We start from the raw sequence: 18,156 nt of genomic DNA on the forward strand, positions 1-18,156 counted from the left end.
GCAGTCCAATTTTCCCAGCACCATTTACTGAAGAGACTTTCTTTTCTCCATTGTATATTCTTGCCTACTTTGCCATAGATTAATTGGCCATATAATTGTGGCTTTATTTCTGGAGTCTCTTTCTGTTCCACTGATCTATGTGTCTATTTTCGTGCCAGTACCATACTATTTTGATTTACATTCTAAGACAAGGTCAATTTAAAATGTATATATTTTCTAATTGTGAATAACCGTGAGAATGAGGCAAATCAGTATGTCAGAAAAGGGCTAGGTCGACTGGAGCTATGTAAAAAATTACTCGGGCTCAGTCACATAAAACATGAGGGTCCTGTGGCTTGCCAACAAGACATGGGGAGGAAACACTAGTGCTCCCTCCCCGTGAAGATCTGCTGGAGCTGCCACTTGGAAGCATTAAAAGGGGAGAAAGAGCACTGGGGACTGGGGCTCCTATTGAATGAAATGGTAACTGTAATGGGTGGCAATGAAATCTATGCTCCATTCTGGCCATAAGACCCCAAAGCCTTGTGTTGTGATCTGAAGTTTGTGTTATTCCTGCTCCCCACAGGAATCAGAAACTCTGAAGATGTTGGGGGGAGGAATTGCAGAGTGATTCAGTTCCAACCTGTCAGTTTATGGAAGTGGGGACTGAGGCCAAAGAATAGGCATCGTCCGGGGTCCCTCAGCTGCTGGGGGCAGGCAGGACAGAACCAGGCCTTCTCCCTCCAGTGCTTTGACCTTGGAACATACGAATGGTCACGTTGCATTCTGGTCATCAGGGTCTATCTCCTGTGAAAGACTATGGGCTCGCAGAGGGCAGGACTGTGTTCTGTTTATATTCGTTGAATAAATGAATGAATACATGGGATGGAGTATAAACTATAGTAGGTGGTCACGGCTACAGGCAACGCAGTTCTTACGCGTGAAGACTTACATACGACTCCTGAAATCCAATGAACTCCTAGCAGATTTGCCCCTGAGATGTTTCCTTACCTCTCATTCTAGGACAAGGAGACAATGTCAAGGTTGTCAGAAGTTTAAAGGCTATTAACATACTCAGGCAGGCTAGATCACGTCTGCAGTTGCTTTAAGTCAGGCCAGCTGTGGAGTGGGTGGACGCAGACTTGATGGCAACAACAAAAAGAGGAACACGTGCTCCGCTAGGAGACACATCTACCACAGCCTCTCCTACTACCCTTCCACATGCCAGGCTAGCGGTTTCCAGCTCCTTCTGTTCTTCCCCACTCAGAAAAGAGCCCTCCTGCTCCACCCCCCGCCCCTGCCGTGATTCTGAGTCCTAGTCCCCTTTCTCAATGTGACACAATGCTGGAGTTGTATGTGTGCACCCAGAGTCTCCTTCTGGACTCTAGAAGAGAACCTCTCCCCAGCACAGAAAGCACAGCCAAGCTCCACATTGCTAAACCCCCTTGGGAGGACTTGGTGATCTCTCGCAATGAAGAATTTGGCACAGCAAGCAAAAATATATAAATCAAAGCCCAGAGTTGAAGCTTTCACACTATGAAAGCTGTCTACGACAGACTTGAGTCTGCAAGACATGGACTTAAACCCTTCCCATCTTGCTCCCTCCTCAGCCTCGCTAAATCCCACAGCTGTTTCATCTGTTACATGTGCTTCAACCAAAATCTCTTCAGAATGTCCCCACAGATGGTTGGCCAGCTCTCCCGGGAAGGTCAGAGTCAACACCCAAACTTAGTCATCTGCTGCATGACTCATATGGAATCCACCACAAACCGCGGAGACGGTAAGGTGACACAGAGAAAAGCAAACAAGCCGGTCACAGCTGGGCTCAGACCCAGGCCAGGGAGAGAAGCAGGTGAAAGGAAAACCCGAGCTAAGTGTGCACGCACACGCACACACACTCACGCACACGCACACACACTCACGCACACGCACACACGCATCCCCAAGGCCCAGCCCCGGCCTTCGCATCTGTCAGAAATGACCATGGCCAGGGAAACAGGTACTGTCAATGCTGAGCACCAACAGGCACCAACATGGCTTCCACCAACTAGACTTTGCTCCACCCTTGCTGTCTCACATTTGTATATTTAGTATCTTTAAAATCCGCACTGAAGGGAGGGGGTGGAAGTAGGGAATTACCAACGATCCTAACTCTTTGAGTTGATATACATGTTCAATATCTCGTTAGTGGTGATGGCTTCAAAATTGTGTACCTGTGTCAAAACTTGTTAAATTTTACACTTGAAATCTGTACAGTTTATTTTGTTCACAATCTCAATAACACTCCTTTAAAATTTGTCCACTGAATTTGAACAGTCACTGCGGATAGCATTCCAGAATCGGCCATGTTAAGAGATGAGTTTCAAACATTCATTTGTGAGTCGCGTGTCTCACTTCCTAACACGTTCTTTCATCGGAGCCAGCTGAGCTCAGAGTTAAGCTATAGTCCTGGACTCCCAGAGTTCCTTCGGGGATTCATCGCAGGTTAAATGTAGCTCCTGCCTGGAAAAGAACATTTTCTCTACTCATCCAGACCCCAACTCCTCAGCAGCAGAGAGGGCTCTCCACTCCTCTCCTAACGTCCACCGACCACAGACAGCATGCTCCCTAGGTCTCTGGATTATCATAAAGAAAATGAACTTACATGTAATAAACCTGCTTAGGGCCACCGCAACATATCTCAAAGAAAGAACACCCCGGGCATTTATGAGCTCCCACAGAGGGAACCAACAATAATGCCCTGTGCTCCCTGCTTTTCAGCGGTCCCACACATAAATGTTGGGGTGTAGAACCACTCAGCCCATTAAAGCACCAACAGAGCAGAGTGCTTTATCCCACCCAGCCAGTTCTGTGCAATTCAGAGTCATTATGCCCTCCTTGATTAAAGCCATAGGAGCAGACAGCCGAGGCCTTCAGCAGTGCTCTCAGGGGAGCCTCTGAGGTAGGTCAGCCAACCTCCTAACAGGATCTGAACTCAGGAGCTAACTGAGGATGGAAATGCTGGGGAGGGGGCTCGTCCCCAGAAACCCAGGAGAAATCCTCACCCCAGCCTAGAGCCCAAGACGGGCTTGCTCTTCAGCCATTTCTTCTCCAAAGGCCCTGGCTTGGCAAAAGGCAAGCTGTGGTCACACACACACACACACACACGCACACCCCATAGTGACAACAGGTCCAGCAGCAGTCCTTTTCCTTACCTAGGGGTCTCTCAGCCCCTGCACCCCCAGAGGGACAGGGACAGCAGCACCAGGCGGGGGTTCTGGCTCTCACTCTGACTCCTCTAGTCCAGTGTCCACAGCTTGAGGCCAAAGAGGTTCACAGTAAGGAGTGGCCCTCAGAAAGGGAGCAACATTAGCAGGCCTGGGTCCCCTCCCTCACACATACTCTTTTCTCAGACACTCTCTCAGTAGGTTATGTTTCCACTCACTGTGGAAATGTGAAAACTACCAGAGATAAGGTGAACCGGAAACCCTGGCCTGATGGGTCTGGTGAAGACTTAAAAATCAGAGAACAGAAAAGAGGATGTCAGTATGTGGGGAATGGGGTAAGAGAAGGGGAAGGAAGACTTTGGTTTCTCTCATAGGAAGTTCCAGGAGTGAGGAAGGATCAGAGCATTTGTGAGAGGAAGAGTACCCTTAACTGCAATAGAAGGTGGGGGTGGGTAGAGGAAAGAAAATTACCCACAAATCCTTACTGCCTCCAGCTCACCGCCTTTAGGACACGGAAGCTCCAGGAGACCAAGTGAGGGCCCTGGGGTCCCCCGGTGGCAAGCCCATTACCCCTGGCCCCTGGTCCAGCTGAGCAGTACTCTGTAACTCAAAACAGGACTGCGTCAGTAGGTTGACAAAGTCAATGTTGGCAAGGCAGAGCTCCCAATACTCATTTGTATATCAGTCACGGTTGGGAAGGCAAGAGGGGTTTCTTTCTTTTTCTTCCTTTCTTTTCTTTTCTTTCTTTTTCCTTTCTTTCCTTCTTTCTTTCTTTCTTTCTTTCTTTCTTTCTTTCTTTCTTTCTTTCTTTCTTTCTTTCTTTCTTTCTTTTCCTTCCTTCCTTCCTTCCTTCCTTCCTTCCTTCCTTCCTTTTTTTAAAAATTATGTAATGTTAGTCACCATACAGTACATCATTAGCTTTTGATGTACTGTTCCATGATTCATTGTTTGCATATAACACCCAGTGCTCCATGCAATACTTGCCTTCCTTAATACCCATCACCGGGCTAGCCCATCCCCCCACTCCCGCCCCTCTGAAACCCTCGGTTTGTTTCCTGGACTCCATAGTCGTTCACGGTTCGTCTCCCACTCTGTTTCCCCACCCCCCCTTCATTTTCCCCTTTCTTCTCCTAATGATCTCCCTGCTATTCCTTATGTTCCACAAATAAGTGAAACCATATGATAATTGTCTTTCTCTGCTTGACTTATTTCACTTAGCATAATCTCCTCCAGTGCTGTCCATGTTGATGCAAATGTTGGGTAATCATCCTTTCTGAAGGCTGAGTAATATTCCATTGTATATATGGACCACACCTTCTTCATCCGTTCATCTGTTGAAGGGCATCTCGGCTCCTTCCACAGTTTGGCTCTTGTGGACATTGCTGCTATGAACACTGGGGTGCATATGGCCCTTCTCTTCACTACATATGTATCTTTGGGGTACTTTGAACATATAAATGGAAGTGTGATTTTAGGCCTTGCTCAATATTCCAGGTGAGTTAGAAGGAGTCCGTGCCTTCTAGGTGCTTAAGTAGTGGGGAAGATAGTTCAGTGAATAACACATTGTCTCGTAGTTCCCCACATCCTCTCCAATATTTGTTGTTTCTTGCCTTGTCCATTTTTGCCATTCTAACTGGTGTAAGGTGGTATCTCGATGTGGTTTTGATTTGAATTTCCCTGATGGCTAATGATGCTGAACATTTTTTCATGTGTCAGCCATTTGTATGTCTTCATTGGAAAAATGTCTGTTCATAGCTTCTGCCCATTTTTGGATTTGATTATTGTTTTTTGGGTGTTGAGTTTGAGAAGTTCTTTATCTATCTTGGATACCAGCCCTTTATCTGTAGTGTCATTTGCAAATATCTTCTCCCATCCCGTGGGTTGCCTCTTTGTTTTGTTGACTGTTTCCTTTGCTGTGCAGAAGTTTTTTATTTTGATGAAGTCCCAAAAGTTCATTTTTGCTTTTGTTTCCCTTGCCTTTGGAGATGTGTCATGAAAGAAGTTGCTGTGGCCGATGTCAAAGAGGTTGCTGCCTACGTTCTCCTCTATGATTTTGATGGATTCCTGTCTCACATCGAGGTCTTTCATCCATTTAAAGTTTTTCTTTGTGTATGGTGTGAGAAAATGGTTGAGTTTCATTCTTCTGTATATAGCTCTCTAATTTTCCCAGCACCATTTACTGAAGAGACGGTCTTTTTTCTATTGGATGTTTTTTCCTGCTTTGTTGAAGATTAGTTGACCACAGAGTTGAGGGTCCATTTCTGGGTTCTCTATTCTGTTCCACTGGTCTATGTGTCTGTTTTTGTGCCAGTACCATGCTGTCTTGGTGATCACAGCTTTGTAGTATAGCTTGAAATCAGGCAATGTGATGCCCCCAGCTTTGTTTTTCCTTTTCAACAATTCCTTGGCGATTCGGGGCCTTTTCTGATTCCACACAAATATAAGGGCTGTTTGTTCCAGTTCTTTGAAAAATATCATTGGTATTTTTGATCGGGATGGCATTGAAAGTGTAGATTGCTCTGCGTAGCAAAGACATTTTAACTATGTTTATTCTTCCAATCCATGAGCATGGAATGTTTTTCCATTTGTTTTGTGTCTTCTTCAATGTCTTTCATCAGTATTTTTTAGTTTCTAGAATATAGATCCTTTACCTTTTTGGTTTAAGATGGTTTTTCTACCACATGTGTGATGCCATAGTGGATAATGAGGTTCCCAGGTTAGCCCACAAATGTCTATTTTACATAAGTTTAGGACTAATAGTGCTACTTAAACTATATTTACTTTATGCGTAACTTTGTTTTAACAGGGACTTGCACTGTGAATTCCAATTTGGGAATTAGCTGGCCCCATGAGGAGCTGGGTGGACACTGGAAGCTACAACCCTAGTGGAGCTTAGCAGGGAGGGGACAGCAGAGGGTACATACTTGCCAGCACAAGAAACTGGGCTTGCCATTTTCCTGAGAAAAGTAGGTCTGAGTCAAGTACCTCATGGGTCCACAGAACTGAGGGAAAGGAGGATAGGAAGGAGAATGGTTTGGGAATCATAGAGATGGGCTTGGCATGAGGAAGGGACAGCTGAAGTGCGTGTCTGGCACTGCCCCACTTACTACTCACAGAGAGCTGAGTCAGTGTGACAAGTCACAGAACACAGAATTCACAAGGCCCTCAAAGCCTCCCTCTGAAAGGCCCTGATTACAATCAGACCTAAGTGGGCAGGCTAAGACCTTTTGTTTCTTCTTGGATTCTTATATTCCACTGTAGTCTGCAGCTCTATGCAGAGCGCCTAGAGCCTGGGGAATGCTGACTGGCCTGTCCACTAAGAGGCAAGGTCAGCGTGCACACTTCTCACTTCCTGCCAACACGCAGGCAGGATCACCTCGGCAACTAGGCAGGTGCAGAGAACCTGGGCCTACCCAAGCATGGTGCTCCCACGGGCCCAGGCTATCATGAAGTCAGCACCCAAGCATGTCCAGGGCCCACTGGCCTGAGTCTGATCAAGCCATTTGCTGATCACTGGGTTCAACTTTTGATGAGAGTCAAGAGGGCAGAGTTGAGGGGAGAGGATGCATCAAGTAGGATGGCCTTCTCTACCCCAAACCTGAGTGAAGGAGAAAGGCATCAAACTCAAGAGACAGGCAGCGAAGGGGCGGCTGGGTGGCTCAGTAGATTAAGCATCTGTCTTTGGCTCGCGTCATGATCTCAGGATCCTGGGATCCAGTCCCACATTGGACTCCCTGCTCAGTGGGGAGTCTGCTTCTCCCTCTACCCCTCCCCCTGTTCCTGCAATCTCTCTCTCTCTCTCTCTCTCTCACTCTCTCTCTCACTCTCTCCCTCTCGAATAAATAAATAAAATCTTTGGGGCACCTGAGTGGCTCAGTTGGTTAAGCAGCTGCCTTTGGCTGAGGTCATGATCTCAGGGTCCCGCATTGGGCTCCCTGCTCAGCAGGAAGCCTGCTCCCTCTCCCTTTGCCTGCCACTCCCACTGCTTGTGCACGCACACTCTCTCTCTCTGTCAAATAAATAAATAAAATCTTTAAAAAAAAGGAGAGAGAAAGAGAGAGTGCGACAGGCAGTAGGAAGCAGAGCCCCACATGCCAGCATAATTCACTGCCCACCTGCATACACACCAGCTCCTGGAGCCTCGGTGGGAGAGGGTGGGGTGGAGGTGGCAGCGGGGAAGAAACTGACGACTTACATTGTACGCATTGATAATCAGCTGAATGATATTTTTGGAGTCTCCATGTAAAATCTCCACTGTGGTTCCAGGTATCAGGGCTGTGAAATTCTTGAAGAAAAAAAAAAGAAAAAGAAAGAAAAAAGAAATATAAGCCAGTTTTACCCTTCTATACCAACTGAGCTCCTGAGCTAGACCACTAAGGACCCCTGGCACCACGCTCTCTCACACCATGAACTGGAGAAGACGCCACAAGGAACGGCGAGAAGAACCGGCTCTGGGGAACAGAGCTGGGCAGCAGACTGTGGAATATGAACCCCAGAAGGTCTGAGTGCAAAGGGCCTGGCAAGGTCTGTTCCTGAAACAGAATGTCCTGCTCCTTCCGGGAGATCTCTCTCCCTGACATGCAACAGACAACTCTGAACTTCCATCCTCCTCTACGGTCAACAGTCTTGATATTCTTGCCATCTTTCCTCAGATCTACATAGATCTGTATTCCTGGGTTCAGCTCAAGGACATCTTCGATGTGTTCAGCAGGAGCAAAAGGAGAAGCACTTCCAAGAGTCTCAACTATGGCCTCTTCCCTGAATAGGGAACTCAGATGTGAATGGTGGCTTCCCGAGGACAGCTGGGTATTTCTGGGTGAAGTCCCGAGGCACAGCAGGCAGCCATGAAGTGGCTGCCTTTCCTCTTTCATTTATCCTAATACCTGAGTATGTCATGTATTAAAGTGCCAGAGACCTCTAGAAACTCCCACTGCCCTCAGCCTGCCTTGGGCTGCATGGGTCGACTGCCTGGGCAAGGTGTCCTTGGTTCTGAGCAAGAACGATCTTGAAGCGTCTAGAAGCATACCCAGCCTAGTCTGTGCAATTGATCCCTCTAGAGATGTTCCTTATAAATGGACAGGTTTTGTCCTGCTTTCTTCCACTGCACAAAACAAGAAAACAATCCTCATCCCTTGTTTTCATCTTCTAAAATTGATTCAGACTAGAAGAAGAGAAAGAACTCAAGTAGATATAAGTGGCATTTTATCAGTGATAATCTCAGGCAGAAGCAAGAGAAAACCACAGTCAGACAGAGGTTCTTCTGTGGATATTTAAGAGCAGTCTGGAGAGGGGACGGGGGCTGGCGGTCCAAGGGGCGGGTGGGGCTGGGAAGGGATTGCTGATTCAGTTCTCATAACTTCTCAAGGCAAAGGAAGTCAGAGGGGAGCTGGGTTTTACATCTAGCTTACACGAACACCCCCTGAGCAACTAGGAGACTTCTGGTTCAAAATGTGACTCGCCTATGGTTGTGAGAAAGAACACATTCACGAGGGGAGCTTATAATGATGGTCCAGAGGGTGACCCGGGAAAAGTCTCTTAGACAGAATAGATTCATACACAGACTGCTCTATTCACTCGAGACAGCTGTTGCTTTCTTTGGGAATTCCTGGCTCAGACTAAGCCCCTGGTCTGCCCTACTCTTCGAGGAAGGCATAAAACTCAGAAAACTGGAGTCAGCGATGTAGCCTCCTTTGATGCCTGGGTTTTCCTCCTGTACACTTTTATATTTTCCTTCCCTATTACACTGGATTTCCATTTCATCACCTGAAAAATGGGAGCTCATACTACTTCCAAAGTTTTTCTCAAGATCAAACTAGATACCATATGTTTACATTGTTTGTAAAGGCATGCACTGCTAGGAGAATGTTAATAGCTTCTTCAATACTATTATTTTCCACTAGATCAAGACAGGGCTATATTCCACCCCTCCTTTGCATCTCCTCCCACATAGAGCAAGGCTGTTAACACTCCTCACCCCACCTCCCCACACTTTGCCCTGCCACACAGTCTAATCTCCTATTCACCTTGGGGTCATCATGGGCCCCAGAATCAGTCCACCAGCCTCCCTCCTTCCCTCCAGACATACCTTGTAGAGCATATAATGGCTTTTTGTCACTGCAAAGATGAGGTTGATGTTGTTCTCTGCCAATTTCTCTCCCAGCAAGGCAAGGGATGGATAGTCCTAGGCCAAGGCCAAAAAAGGTGAAGGCTGTAACATTTCTAACAGGTATCTCAGCTTCAACATGCACTCAGGAACTCAACACTTGCTGGGAAAAGCATCTTCCCCTGGCCACCCATAATAACCAAGCCCCATCCGGAGCTTCAAACTGGGGAAATACGCAGAGATCTCTAGGAAAGGACCCTTTGGCGCCTCCCAAACTAGATGCATTGCCCCCTTCCTCCCCGCCAAGCCAGAATGGAGATATGATGAGTGGGAGATTCCCACACCTGATCTGTGCCTCCCTCTATCCTTCCAGCAGGGATGGGGCAGAGAAGAGAGGCCCCCCCTAGAGTTCAGCCACCACATCCTACCATCTACCATCAGCTCCCGTTATCTTTCCTCTCTTCCCTAAGACCTTTCCTCCCTATCTCCTTGCCTTATTTTCCCTCTCCTAAGTCCAAGAACTGGCCCTGCCAATGTCCTTAACAGGTCCTGCGAACGACTCGGAATGGGCAGAAGAGGCTCCTGACCTCTGGACTAAATGTTGGGCAGTGGTGGGGGATGGGGCCAAGCAGAGGGGAGTCTGAGAGGCAGTCTAATAATGTCCCAAAGGATTTTAAGGGCTAACGATGGGTACAGAGGTCCTCGTCAGCTCTACAGTTATTAAGTTTTATAGTTAAGAGTCCTTTTTCCAGACTCCATTACTCTTAGATAACATGTAAGGCTCGAAACTGGAGAAAATGGGCTTGCCCAGCAAAAAATAAAATAGTTCTCTCTAGCTAGACACTAGAATGGATTTGGGAAGGAAGAGGGTATAGATTTTTTTTTTAACTGCACAGTAAGTGTGACAAGATCTTGATAATCGTTGCATCGGGGTGACAGGTATACAGGAGTTCATTTCACTGGTCTATCTACTACTATATATGTTTGAAATTTTGCATAAATTGTTTTAAATGACATGGTCATAGTCATAGACTATTAACGGTGCAAGGTCCTTGGGGCCTCCCATTCTGTGCAGGACATTTGCAGCCATACTCCTGACACTGACAGAACTCAGTGCTTCTGGGGCTCATTTCTAGAAGTCACAAAGTTTTATCTTCACTTGTTTTGCCCTGTAACTTTTATCCCAGTTTTGATCTCTGCAGGAGCACAGTCTCTGCCCTCCTGTAAGATCACCTCTACCCTTGAGATCTATCCTGTCTGCCCTGGTTCCCTCTTCTTAACTAGCTTGCATTTAAGTGCACAATGGCAGAAAAATGAAACAGCTACATAAATCTGTGAGAAACGTTCTAAGTTAATGAGGAGTTCTGGAAGCCCAGCTGGGGGAGATGGAATAGAAACCCAATTTCCAGAACAGATAGTAAAGTCCATGAGTAGGGGGCCAGGTGAGCACTTGGACCACGGGCAGGATCATGGGAGCAGGGCTGGGGTCCCCGGCCCTCACCATCTGATTGGACACGGTGTACTCGTTGGCCTCGTTCAGGTGGCACTGGCCATCATGGGGCTGCACCAGGCCCCCCAGTTTTCCGTCCAGCGCAATGTGGGGCACGTCGTCCGTAGTGAACACCAGCAAATGCAATGCATCCTTTCGCCAGCCGATCTTTTCCTGAAAGACAGAAGTCTGATGGGTGCCAAGCATTTTCTGACTGCTGCCCAAGCCTGCCCCAGGACACTGGACAGGGCACTGGCCCCTCTCCCGGGGTCATGGTCTGAATCAGAGGCATTCCCCTACAGGCACAGCTGGGGAACACTCATAGAAACCAGAGGAAGGATTCCACAGAGCTGAGGAGAGACACGGCCTGGACTGAGGAAGCCTAAGGGCACAGAGACTAATCTCCACAGCTGGGCCCATACTGGCCCACGTGCGTGGAACCTCCCTCCCGACCATCAGATGCTTCCCTGCTCCCTTCAGTTATACCAAGGCCTACCCCTTCTGGACGCTTCCCCTTTTAGCTTCATGTATTATTCCTTCACCACAAAAGCCTTTAACCCACCTCAACCCAATCGCCCACAATGCACCAGCTGGCCTTATCTAAGATGACTAGTAAGGGAACACTTCAGTCCCCCAGTGAGACACAAATCCCCCTCAGGATGGAATGTTCCAGTGATTAATGGATCTGTCTTTGGAGGATGTGGTAAAATCTGCCATCTAATCTGGCAGGTGTGGACCACTCCAGCCATTAACTGAGCTACTCTGGTGTTAAGGTCAATCAGGTGAGCTCCGTTCTCCCCTCGCTGCTTCATGCACACACTCCAGTCAGAGGCACAGCTAAACACAGTCTGTATTGCGAGGGAAAGACTCTATTTCTCACATTGAGCCACTGTGGCTCCAGGGCTGCACAAAAACACTCCCAGTCATTATTATTAGCAGAAACTGAGACATGGCCACTTTCTTGCTAATAGTGAAAGGGCATCCGCGAATATGCTGGTAGCACAGTGAGTGCAGGAAGTACGACACGTGCCGAGAGCTGTCTACACATGCACGCTTGATGTGAAAGCCGAAGACTGGATTCACAGACTTCACAAGTTAAGAGCTGTTGAACTTCTGGCAGAGGAAGGGTTGAGGGCATCACTGTCTTTCTTATCACCATACTGACGAATTTAACAGCCTTAAAGAGCTATAGTATTTTCTCACTTGCTCCAAAAGCAGCATGGAAATAAAAAAATAAATCACGAAAAGTCAGACTAATGAGAGAGAGAAAAAGGGTTTGAAGAAAAGCCAATGAGGACTGAGAGCAGGATGCCTCCTGTGAGAAGGAACTTAACCTTTTGGGTAATCAGTCTCCTCGACTCTCAACATTCATCCAACGTATAATTGCTGATCTCCTACTGTGTGCCAGGTCCTATGGAAGGCACTGGGTCCACAAAACAGCTTATTCCAGATCCCAAGGAGCGTGCAAGCAAACAGAAACACACTCCAGCACATCATGATGAGGGTGCTAATGAAGGTACATACAATGTCAATGGAAACAGGAGAGGAGGAGGAAGGAAAGCCTTCCCAAGGTACGTGAAACTTAAGCTGGGCTGGAAGGATACAGAGGACTTTGCAAGGAAGCACTTTTTGCAGGAAAAATGTGGATGTGCTATCCACGAGGACACAATAATACGCTAAACACCTTGACAAGAAAGTAGAAGAACAACCATTCATTTGACAATGTAGATTATGAACCTTAAAGAAAATCAAAGACCTAAAAAATGTAAAAAAATGTACAGAGTTAGTTTCCATGGATCAGAAGTACCAATGTTACTGACATGTCATATCTTCCCAGATTGATCTATAAACCTGACACAAACCCAATCAAAAGCCAAGAAGGGCTTTTTGAGAAAATGGTAAGTTTAATCTAAAATTCACATGGAAAGGCAAATAATGGAGACTAGCCAAATAATTTTCTAAAAACAACAAAGTTGAGGGACTCATTATCTAAGGTCAAGGCTTATATAAGCAACAGTAATTGAGACATTCAATAAACATAGATGGTGGAGCATGATAGAGATAAATAGACCCACACATATATGGTCAATTCAATAGAAGGTACTGGAACAATCAGACATCCATATGGAAAAAAATGAAGCTCAACCCATACCTCTTACTAAAGAGATTAAAAAATTAACTAGACCTAAAACTCTAAAGCTTCTGAAGGAGCAGGAGAAAACCTTTGTGACCTGGTATAGGCAGAGATTTCCTAGATAAGATGATTCACAGGATAAAAGCTGATGAACTGGACTTTACCAAAATTAAAAACATCTGCTCTTTGGAAGACACCATTAAGAAAATGAAATGACAAGGCGTGGACTGGGAGAAAACATTTGCAAAGAAATAAAAATCTGATAAAGAACTTGTATGCAGAACACATAAAGAACTCTCATAGGTAAGAAAACAGACAACTGAATTTAAAAAGATAGAGACTTGAACAGACGTTTCACCAAAGAGATATGGATGAAAATAAGTACATGAAAGGGTCCTCCACATCATTAGTCATTAAGGAACTGCACACTAAAACCACAATAAGAATGCTATTAGACAGCTATTTCTATGGCAAACACACCAACTCTGATAATACAAAGTGCTGGCAAGGATGTGGTATAACTGGAACTGTCATAATTAGTGAGAATACAGATGTTCCAGCAACTTTGGAAACAGCTTGGCAGATTCTTATAAAGTTACACATACACTTACCATCAACCCAGCAATCCCCCTTTTTGGTATTTACCCAAAGGAAATGAAAATTTATGATCACATGAAGATTTCTATATAAATGTATTTTTTAAGATTTTATTTTTAAGGAATCTCTACATCCATCACGGGGCTTGAACTCACAACCCCAAGATCAAGAATAGGAAAGAGCCAGCCAGGCGCCCCATATGCAAATATTTATAGCAGCTATTCATAATCATCAAAAAGTAGAAACAATGCACGTCAAGTGGTGAACAGAGAGACAGAATGTTGTACATCTATACAATGGAATACTGTTCTGCACAGAAAGGAGCAAACTACTAACACACACAACTTGGACAGATCTCCAAAGCATTACGTTAAGTGAAAAATGCCTGACTCCACAGGCAACGTACTAACTCGGGAAAAGACAAAAACATAGGGCCGGAAACAAATTGGTATTTGCCAAAGGCTGAGAGTAAAGGGAGGGACCAGCAACAAAGGGATGCTGGGAAACTTTCTGGGGAGGGAAACAATCTCTATCTTCACTGTGGGCGTGGCTGGAAGACTTTAGCCTAAAAGGGTGAATTTTACTCTGCGTAAATTATCCCCCAATAATGTGACTTAACACAAAACAAAACAAAAAAACCTTCAAGAAATATACATCTTTTGACTCAATCTTTTGATTCGACTTCAAGGGACTCTATCTGCAAGCAGTTTTCTGAGGTATGCACAGCAGTATTTTCACCAGTAGTGACACACAGGGAAAGATGTGAACCCCTTATTCGGGAATGGCAAAGTGTACGAGATCTCTCCTCTCTGGCCATTAGAAATTATGCTCATAAAAAGTATGAAGTTATGTGTATACATGTGTAATACTAAGTGGAAAACAAAGTGTACAATACTATAATGGCGTTGTGACTACAAACCACGTGAGAAACGAGTGTGACTTTCTAGGAAAAAGAGAGTAAGAGCAATCGAAACAACATATACCATATTGTGGTTGGGGGTGACATGACAGGCAATATCTTTTTCTTTTTTCCATTGTGCCCCCAACTGTCTTTCAGAACCAAGTACTACTTTCACAAGACTGGGTTTTGAAGGCGGGTCTGTTGTTCAACTGTTTCTGTCTTCTTCTCTTCCACGCCAGCTTCCCCGGGGCGGGGGGGGCTTGCAGGAATCTAAAGGAGGTTGGCAACAAGGACACAGAACAATGTGGAATCTGGGTGCCCCAAGATAGGCATTTTCATTTTGTTGCCACCTGTAATTACCTGCACAGCTTTGACCAAATTATTTAACGCCTCAAAAGCTTTTTTATTGTGAGCAAAAACAGGAATAATAATGCTTAACATTTATTGATCACCTCCCCTAGTCCACTTGATCTTCACTGCAACCCTTGTAATGCAGGAAATACACCGCCATCATGTAGAGGGGGAAACTGGTGTTCAGAGACATTACGTAACTAGCCCAAGGTCACTGAACGAGTAAGGACCAGGGAAGCCAGATTCAGGTGATCCGTTTCTTACTCATAAAGCTCATTCAGCTAATCATATAGGGAGAGAGGATGGTATAGAGGGTGTGTGTGTGTGTGTGTGTGTGTGTGTGTGTCAGAGAGAGAGATCATTAAAATAACTTAGTAGTCTCTCAACTAATGACTGCGGGGTCCAAGAGAAATGTTTGTTAAATTGAAAGGTTGCATCTGAAACAGAAATAGCTCTACAAACAAAGAATGGCACAGCATAATAATAATAATTCTGCTTTCTCTGAACTGGACTCTTGTTATGTAAGTGACATTAACAAACTCGGCCGAGAGGCTGGGCTGCAGAGAATGAGTCAGGACATGCTTATTCATTCACCCGGGCTTTTGGGCTCAGATTTTATAAGCAGGGACTCCACAGAGAGTTTACATTAGAAATAATTTTCCTACTGTCCGCCTGGACTATTTTGAAGGCTTAAGTTCTGTACGCCATGTTTGGGGCAGAAAGCAATAGTGGGAAAGCAGATTTTTTTTTAAAGAAAGAACAGCTACAAGATGGAGTATGGTGTGGGAGCCAGAGTACATGAGCTTTTGAACAAAGGCTGGGTTCAAATCCGTTTTGCTCTGAGACACCTCTCTCAGCCCTGGATTCTTCATCAGTAAAATGGAGGAAATCTTATTTTGCAGGGTTGACGCTAGGTGTGGATATAATGTATTAAAAAGCCCTTAGCACATAAAAGAGGGGCTACAAAGAGGGTCTGTGATTATTACTCTAAGACTGGTACTGATTTCTACATTTCTTCTTCAGCCTTCCACTGCTTGACATGGGAGGCTCTGCCGTCGTCACAGGAGCCATGAAGTACTGCACGGTGAAAAGTCGAAAAAGGCCTTGAATTAAAACCGCCATGAGACTCTACCGCACACCTACCAGAACGGCGGGAACGGAAAAGGCCGACCACATCCAGGGCTGATGCAGGTGCGGATTACCCGCGGCCGCCAGCCATGTAAAATGGTCCGTGTACTTGGAGAACAGCCTGGCAGTTTCTTAAAAAGTTAAACACCCATCAGATGACCCCGCAAATCCACTCCCAGCCACAGAAATAAAAGAAATAAAGGCTAACATCCATACAAACCCCTGAACACAAACACTTACGGCAGCTCTATTTGTAACAGGCCAAAACGACCAGCTATCCAAAACAACCCAAATGTCCACCCACAGGTAGACGGGGAACGAGCTGTGCTCCATCCATGCAACGGACTCCACTCAGGAGCAAAAGGAAAGGACGGAGACACTCCGCAGCACAGGTAGGCCTCAACACCGCTGTGCTCACTGAAATAAACCAGGCCAAAAAAGGTATATACACGATTTTAGCAAATGCAAACTCACGTATAGTGACAGCAAGTTGATGAGGGGCTGCCTGGGGTGAAGAGAAGCAGACACAGGAGGAAGAAACGACAAAGGAGCACAAACTCTCCCTGGGGAGAGAAGGATATGGTATCTTGATCGTGGTGTGTGTGTGTGTGTGTGTGTATCACAGGTGCTGTGTAAACATGTCGAAATTTCTCAAATTGTACACTTTCGATATGTGTAGATTATTATACATCAGTTATACCTCAATAAAGCTGTTTCATTTAAAGAAGACTTGGTTTGTTCATAAAGTCTCTTAAATACAAGAAATGGCACGAAGAGACGAATGTCAGTAATGTGCGGGGGAATACCGCTCGGACACTGATTCGGTGGCAGCATTCCATAGCAGTGAGGGGCTCCTCTGGCCCGTCCCAGGTCAGCCCCGCACCTGCCTCAACCTGTCTTTTGGACCTGGGGCAAGTTACTCAATCCTTCCCCACCCGCTTCTCTTCTATAAAAGGGCGATAATAGGATACTGATAAAATGGGGCAGTTGAGAGGATGACACAGAGGGAGGGGCACCCAGCTCCGTACCTGTATGTAGTAAACAGGTAAACACTGACAAGGACTGTCATCAGTATTTCCATGGAGTCACGAATCTGTGACCTAAATCTGTAATTCAGAAGCACACAATCTTATCTTCACACTGTAGGGTCATGGGTGATGTTTATTCTCCTTTCCGTTTCCCTGCATTTTCTACACTTTTAGATTGAATATATTCTCTTTTTAGAAAAAAAAAATAAGCGAGAAAAAAAGCACACCCTAGATCTATTTATTTAGCTACATTTTTCTCCATGTCTCAGAGTAAAAACAAAATATTTAAAAGCCAGTTTCATTAAATGCCATAGAGGTCAGCCGCAAGATGAAAATGTCAGGGGCTGGGCAGGACAGAAACGTACCCGACTCAGAAGCAAGAAATCCAACATCCAGCCAAGGTTGCGATTCACTTAACTTCTCTCTGTTCGTGGCTCAGATCTGCATCAAATTCACCCCAAGGTCTATTTCAGCCTGCAAACCCCCATTCCTACACTCGCTCAGAAGGTGACCTCGCCTTTTTCATCAGAGAGAGAGACAGTTAATGGGACTTGCTGCCCCGTCTACTCCCAGTGGCCGCAGGGTCTGGTCCCACAGCCCAAGGATGCCTTTCAGTCCCAGGGACATCCTCCTGGCCTCTCTGATCTCTCTGTCCCCAAAGAAGGATGCTCTTCCCGCAGGAATCACAGCCCCTGCATCCTGCCTTCTTTGGAGAATTTGTTCCATCGGTCACTCTCTCTTCTGGTTCCTTTCCATGTGCCAAAAACACACTCATGACCCACTCTGCATAACTCTTCTTGTGACCCAGCTATGCTGCCAATCTCACTTGTGTCTGTCTCTAAGACTGGCAGATCTATGGCCTCTATTCTTCTCAATTCCTTAGCATCAGACATCTCCACGTGACCCCCAGACAGTTCTCAGATCCCGTCTCCCTCCCTCATGCGCACATGGTCTCTGCCCTGGCTGCACTCAGGGTCCTCTACGGAGCTTCATCAATACTAACGCCCAGGGCTCCTGATCTAACTGGGCTGATCTGCTGCTCAGCCGCCAGTGTTTCTAAAGCTCGGGGATGAGCCTCATGTGCAGCCAAAGATAAGAACCAATCCCATGGCTACTGTAGGCCACGCTCTCAGGGCCTCTGTGCCAACCCGAACTCCTTTGAGTACCCCTGCATGTCCGGCACACTGCACCATCCTACCCCTGCCCCTCTGGCTGCCCTCCCAGCAGGTGGATGAGGTCA

The 18,156-nt window shown here is 46.0% G+C and overlaps 1 protein-coding gene across 4 annotated transcripts in view; it reads right to left on the bottom strand.

Moving 5' to 3' along the window:
• The window catches only part of ITGB5 (integrin subunit beta 5), a 118,367-nt gene that overhangs the window by 43,445 nt on the left and 56,766 nt on the right, over positions 1-18,156 (bottom strand). For all 4 annotated transcript variants that reach the window (XM_040621350.1, XM_040621349.1, XM_040621348.1 and 1 more), the window contains exons 6-8: positions 10,790-10,951; positions 9,271-9,366; positions 7,381-7,470 (exon numbers count right to left, since the gene is read on the bottom strand). In XM_040621350.1, the coding sequence (XP_040477284.1) occupies positions 7,381-7,470; positions 9,271-9,366; positions 10,790-10,951 (348 nt within the window). The remainder of the gene's footprint in view (positions 1-7,380; positions 7,471-9,270; positions 9,367-10,789; positions 10,952-18,156) is intronic.

This window comes from Ursus maritimus, unplaced genomic scaffold, assembly GCF_017311325.1.
Source record: "Ursus maritimus isolate PB19 unplaced genomic scaffold, ASM1731132v1 scaffold_4, whole genome shotgun sequence".
In the NCBI taxonomy this organism is placed as follows: domain Eukaryota; kingdom Metazoa; phylum Chordata; class Mammalia; order Carnivora; family Ursidae; genus Ursus; species Ursus maritimus.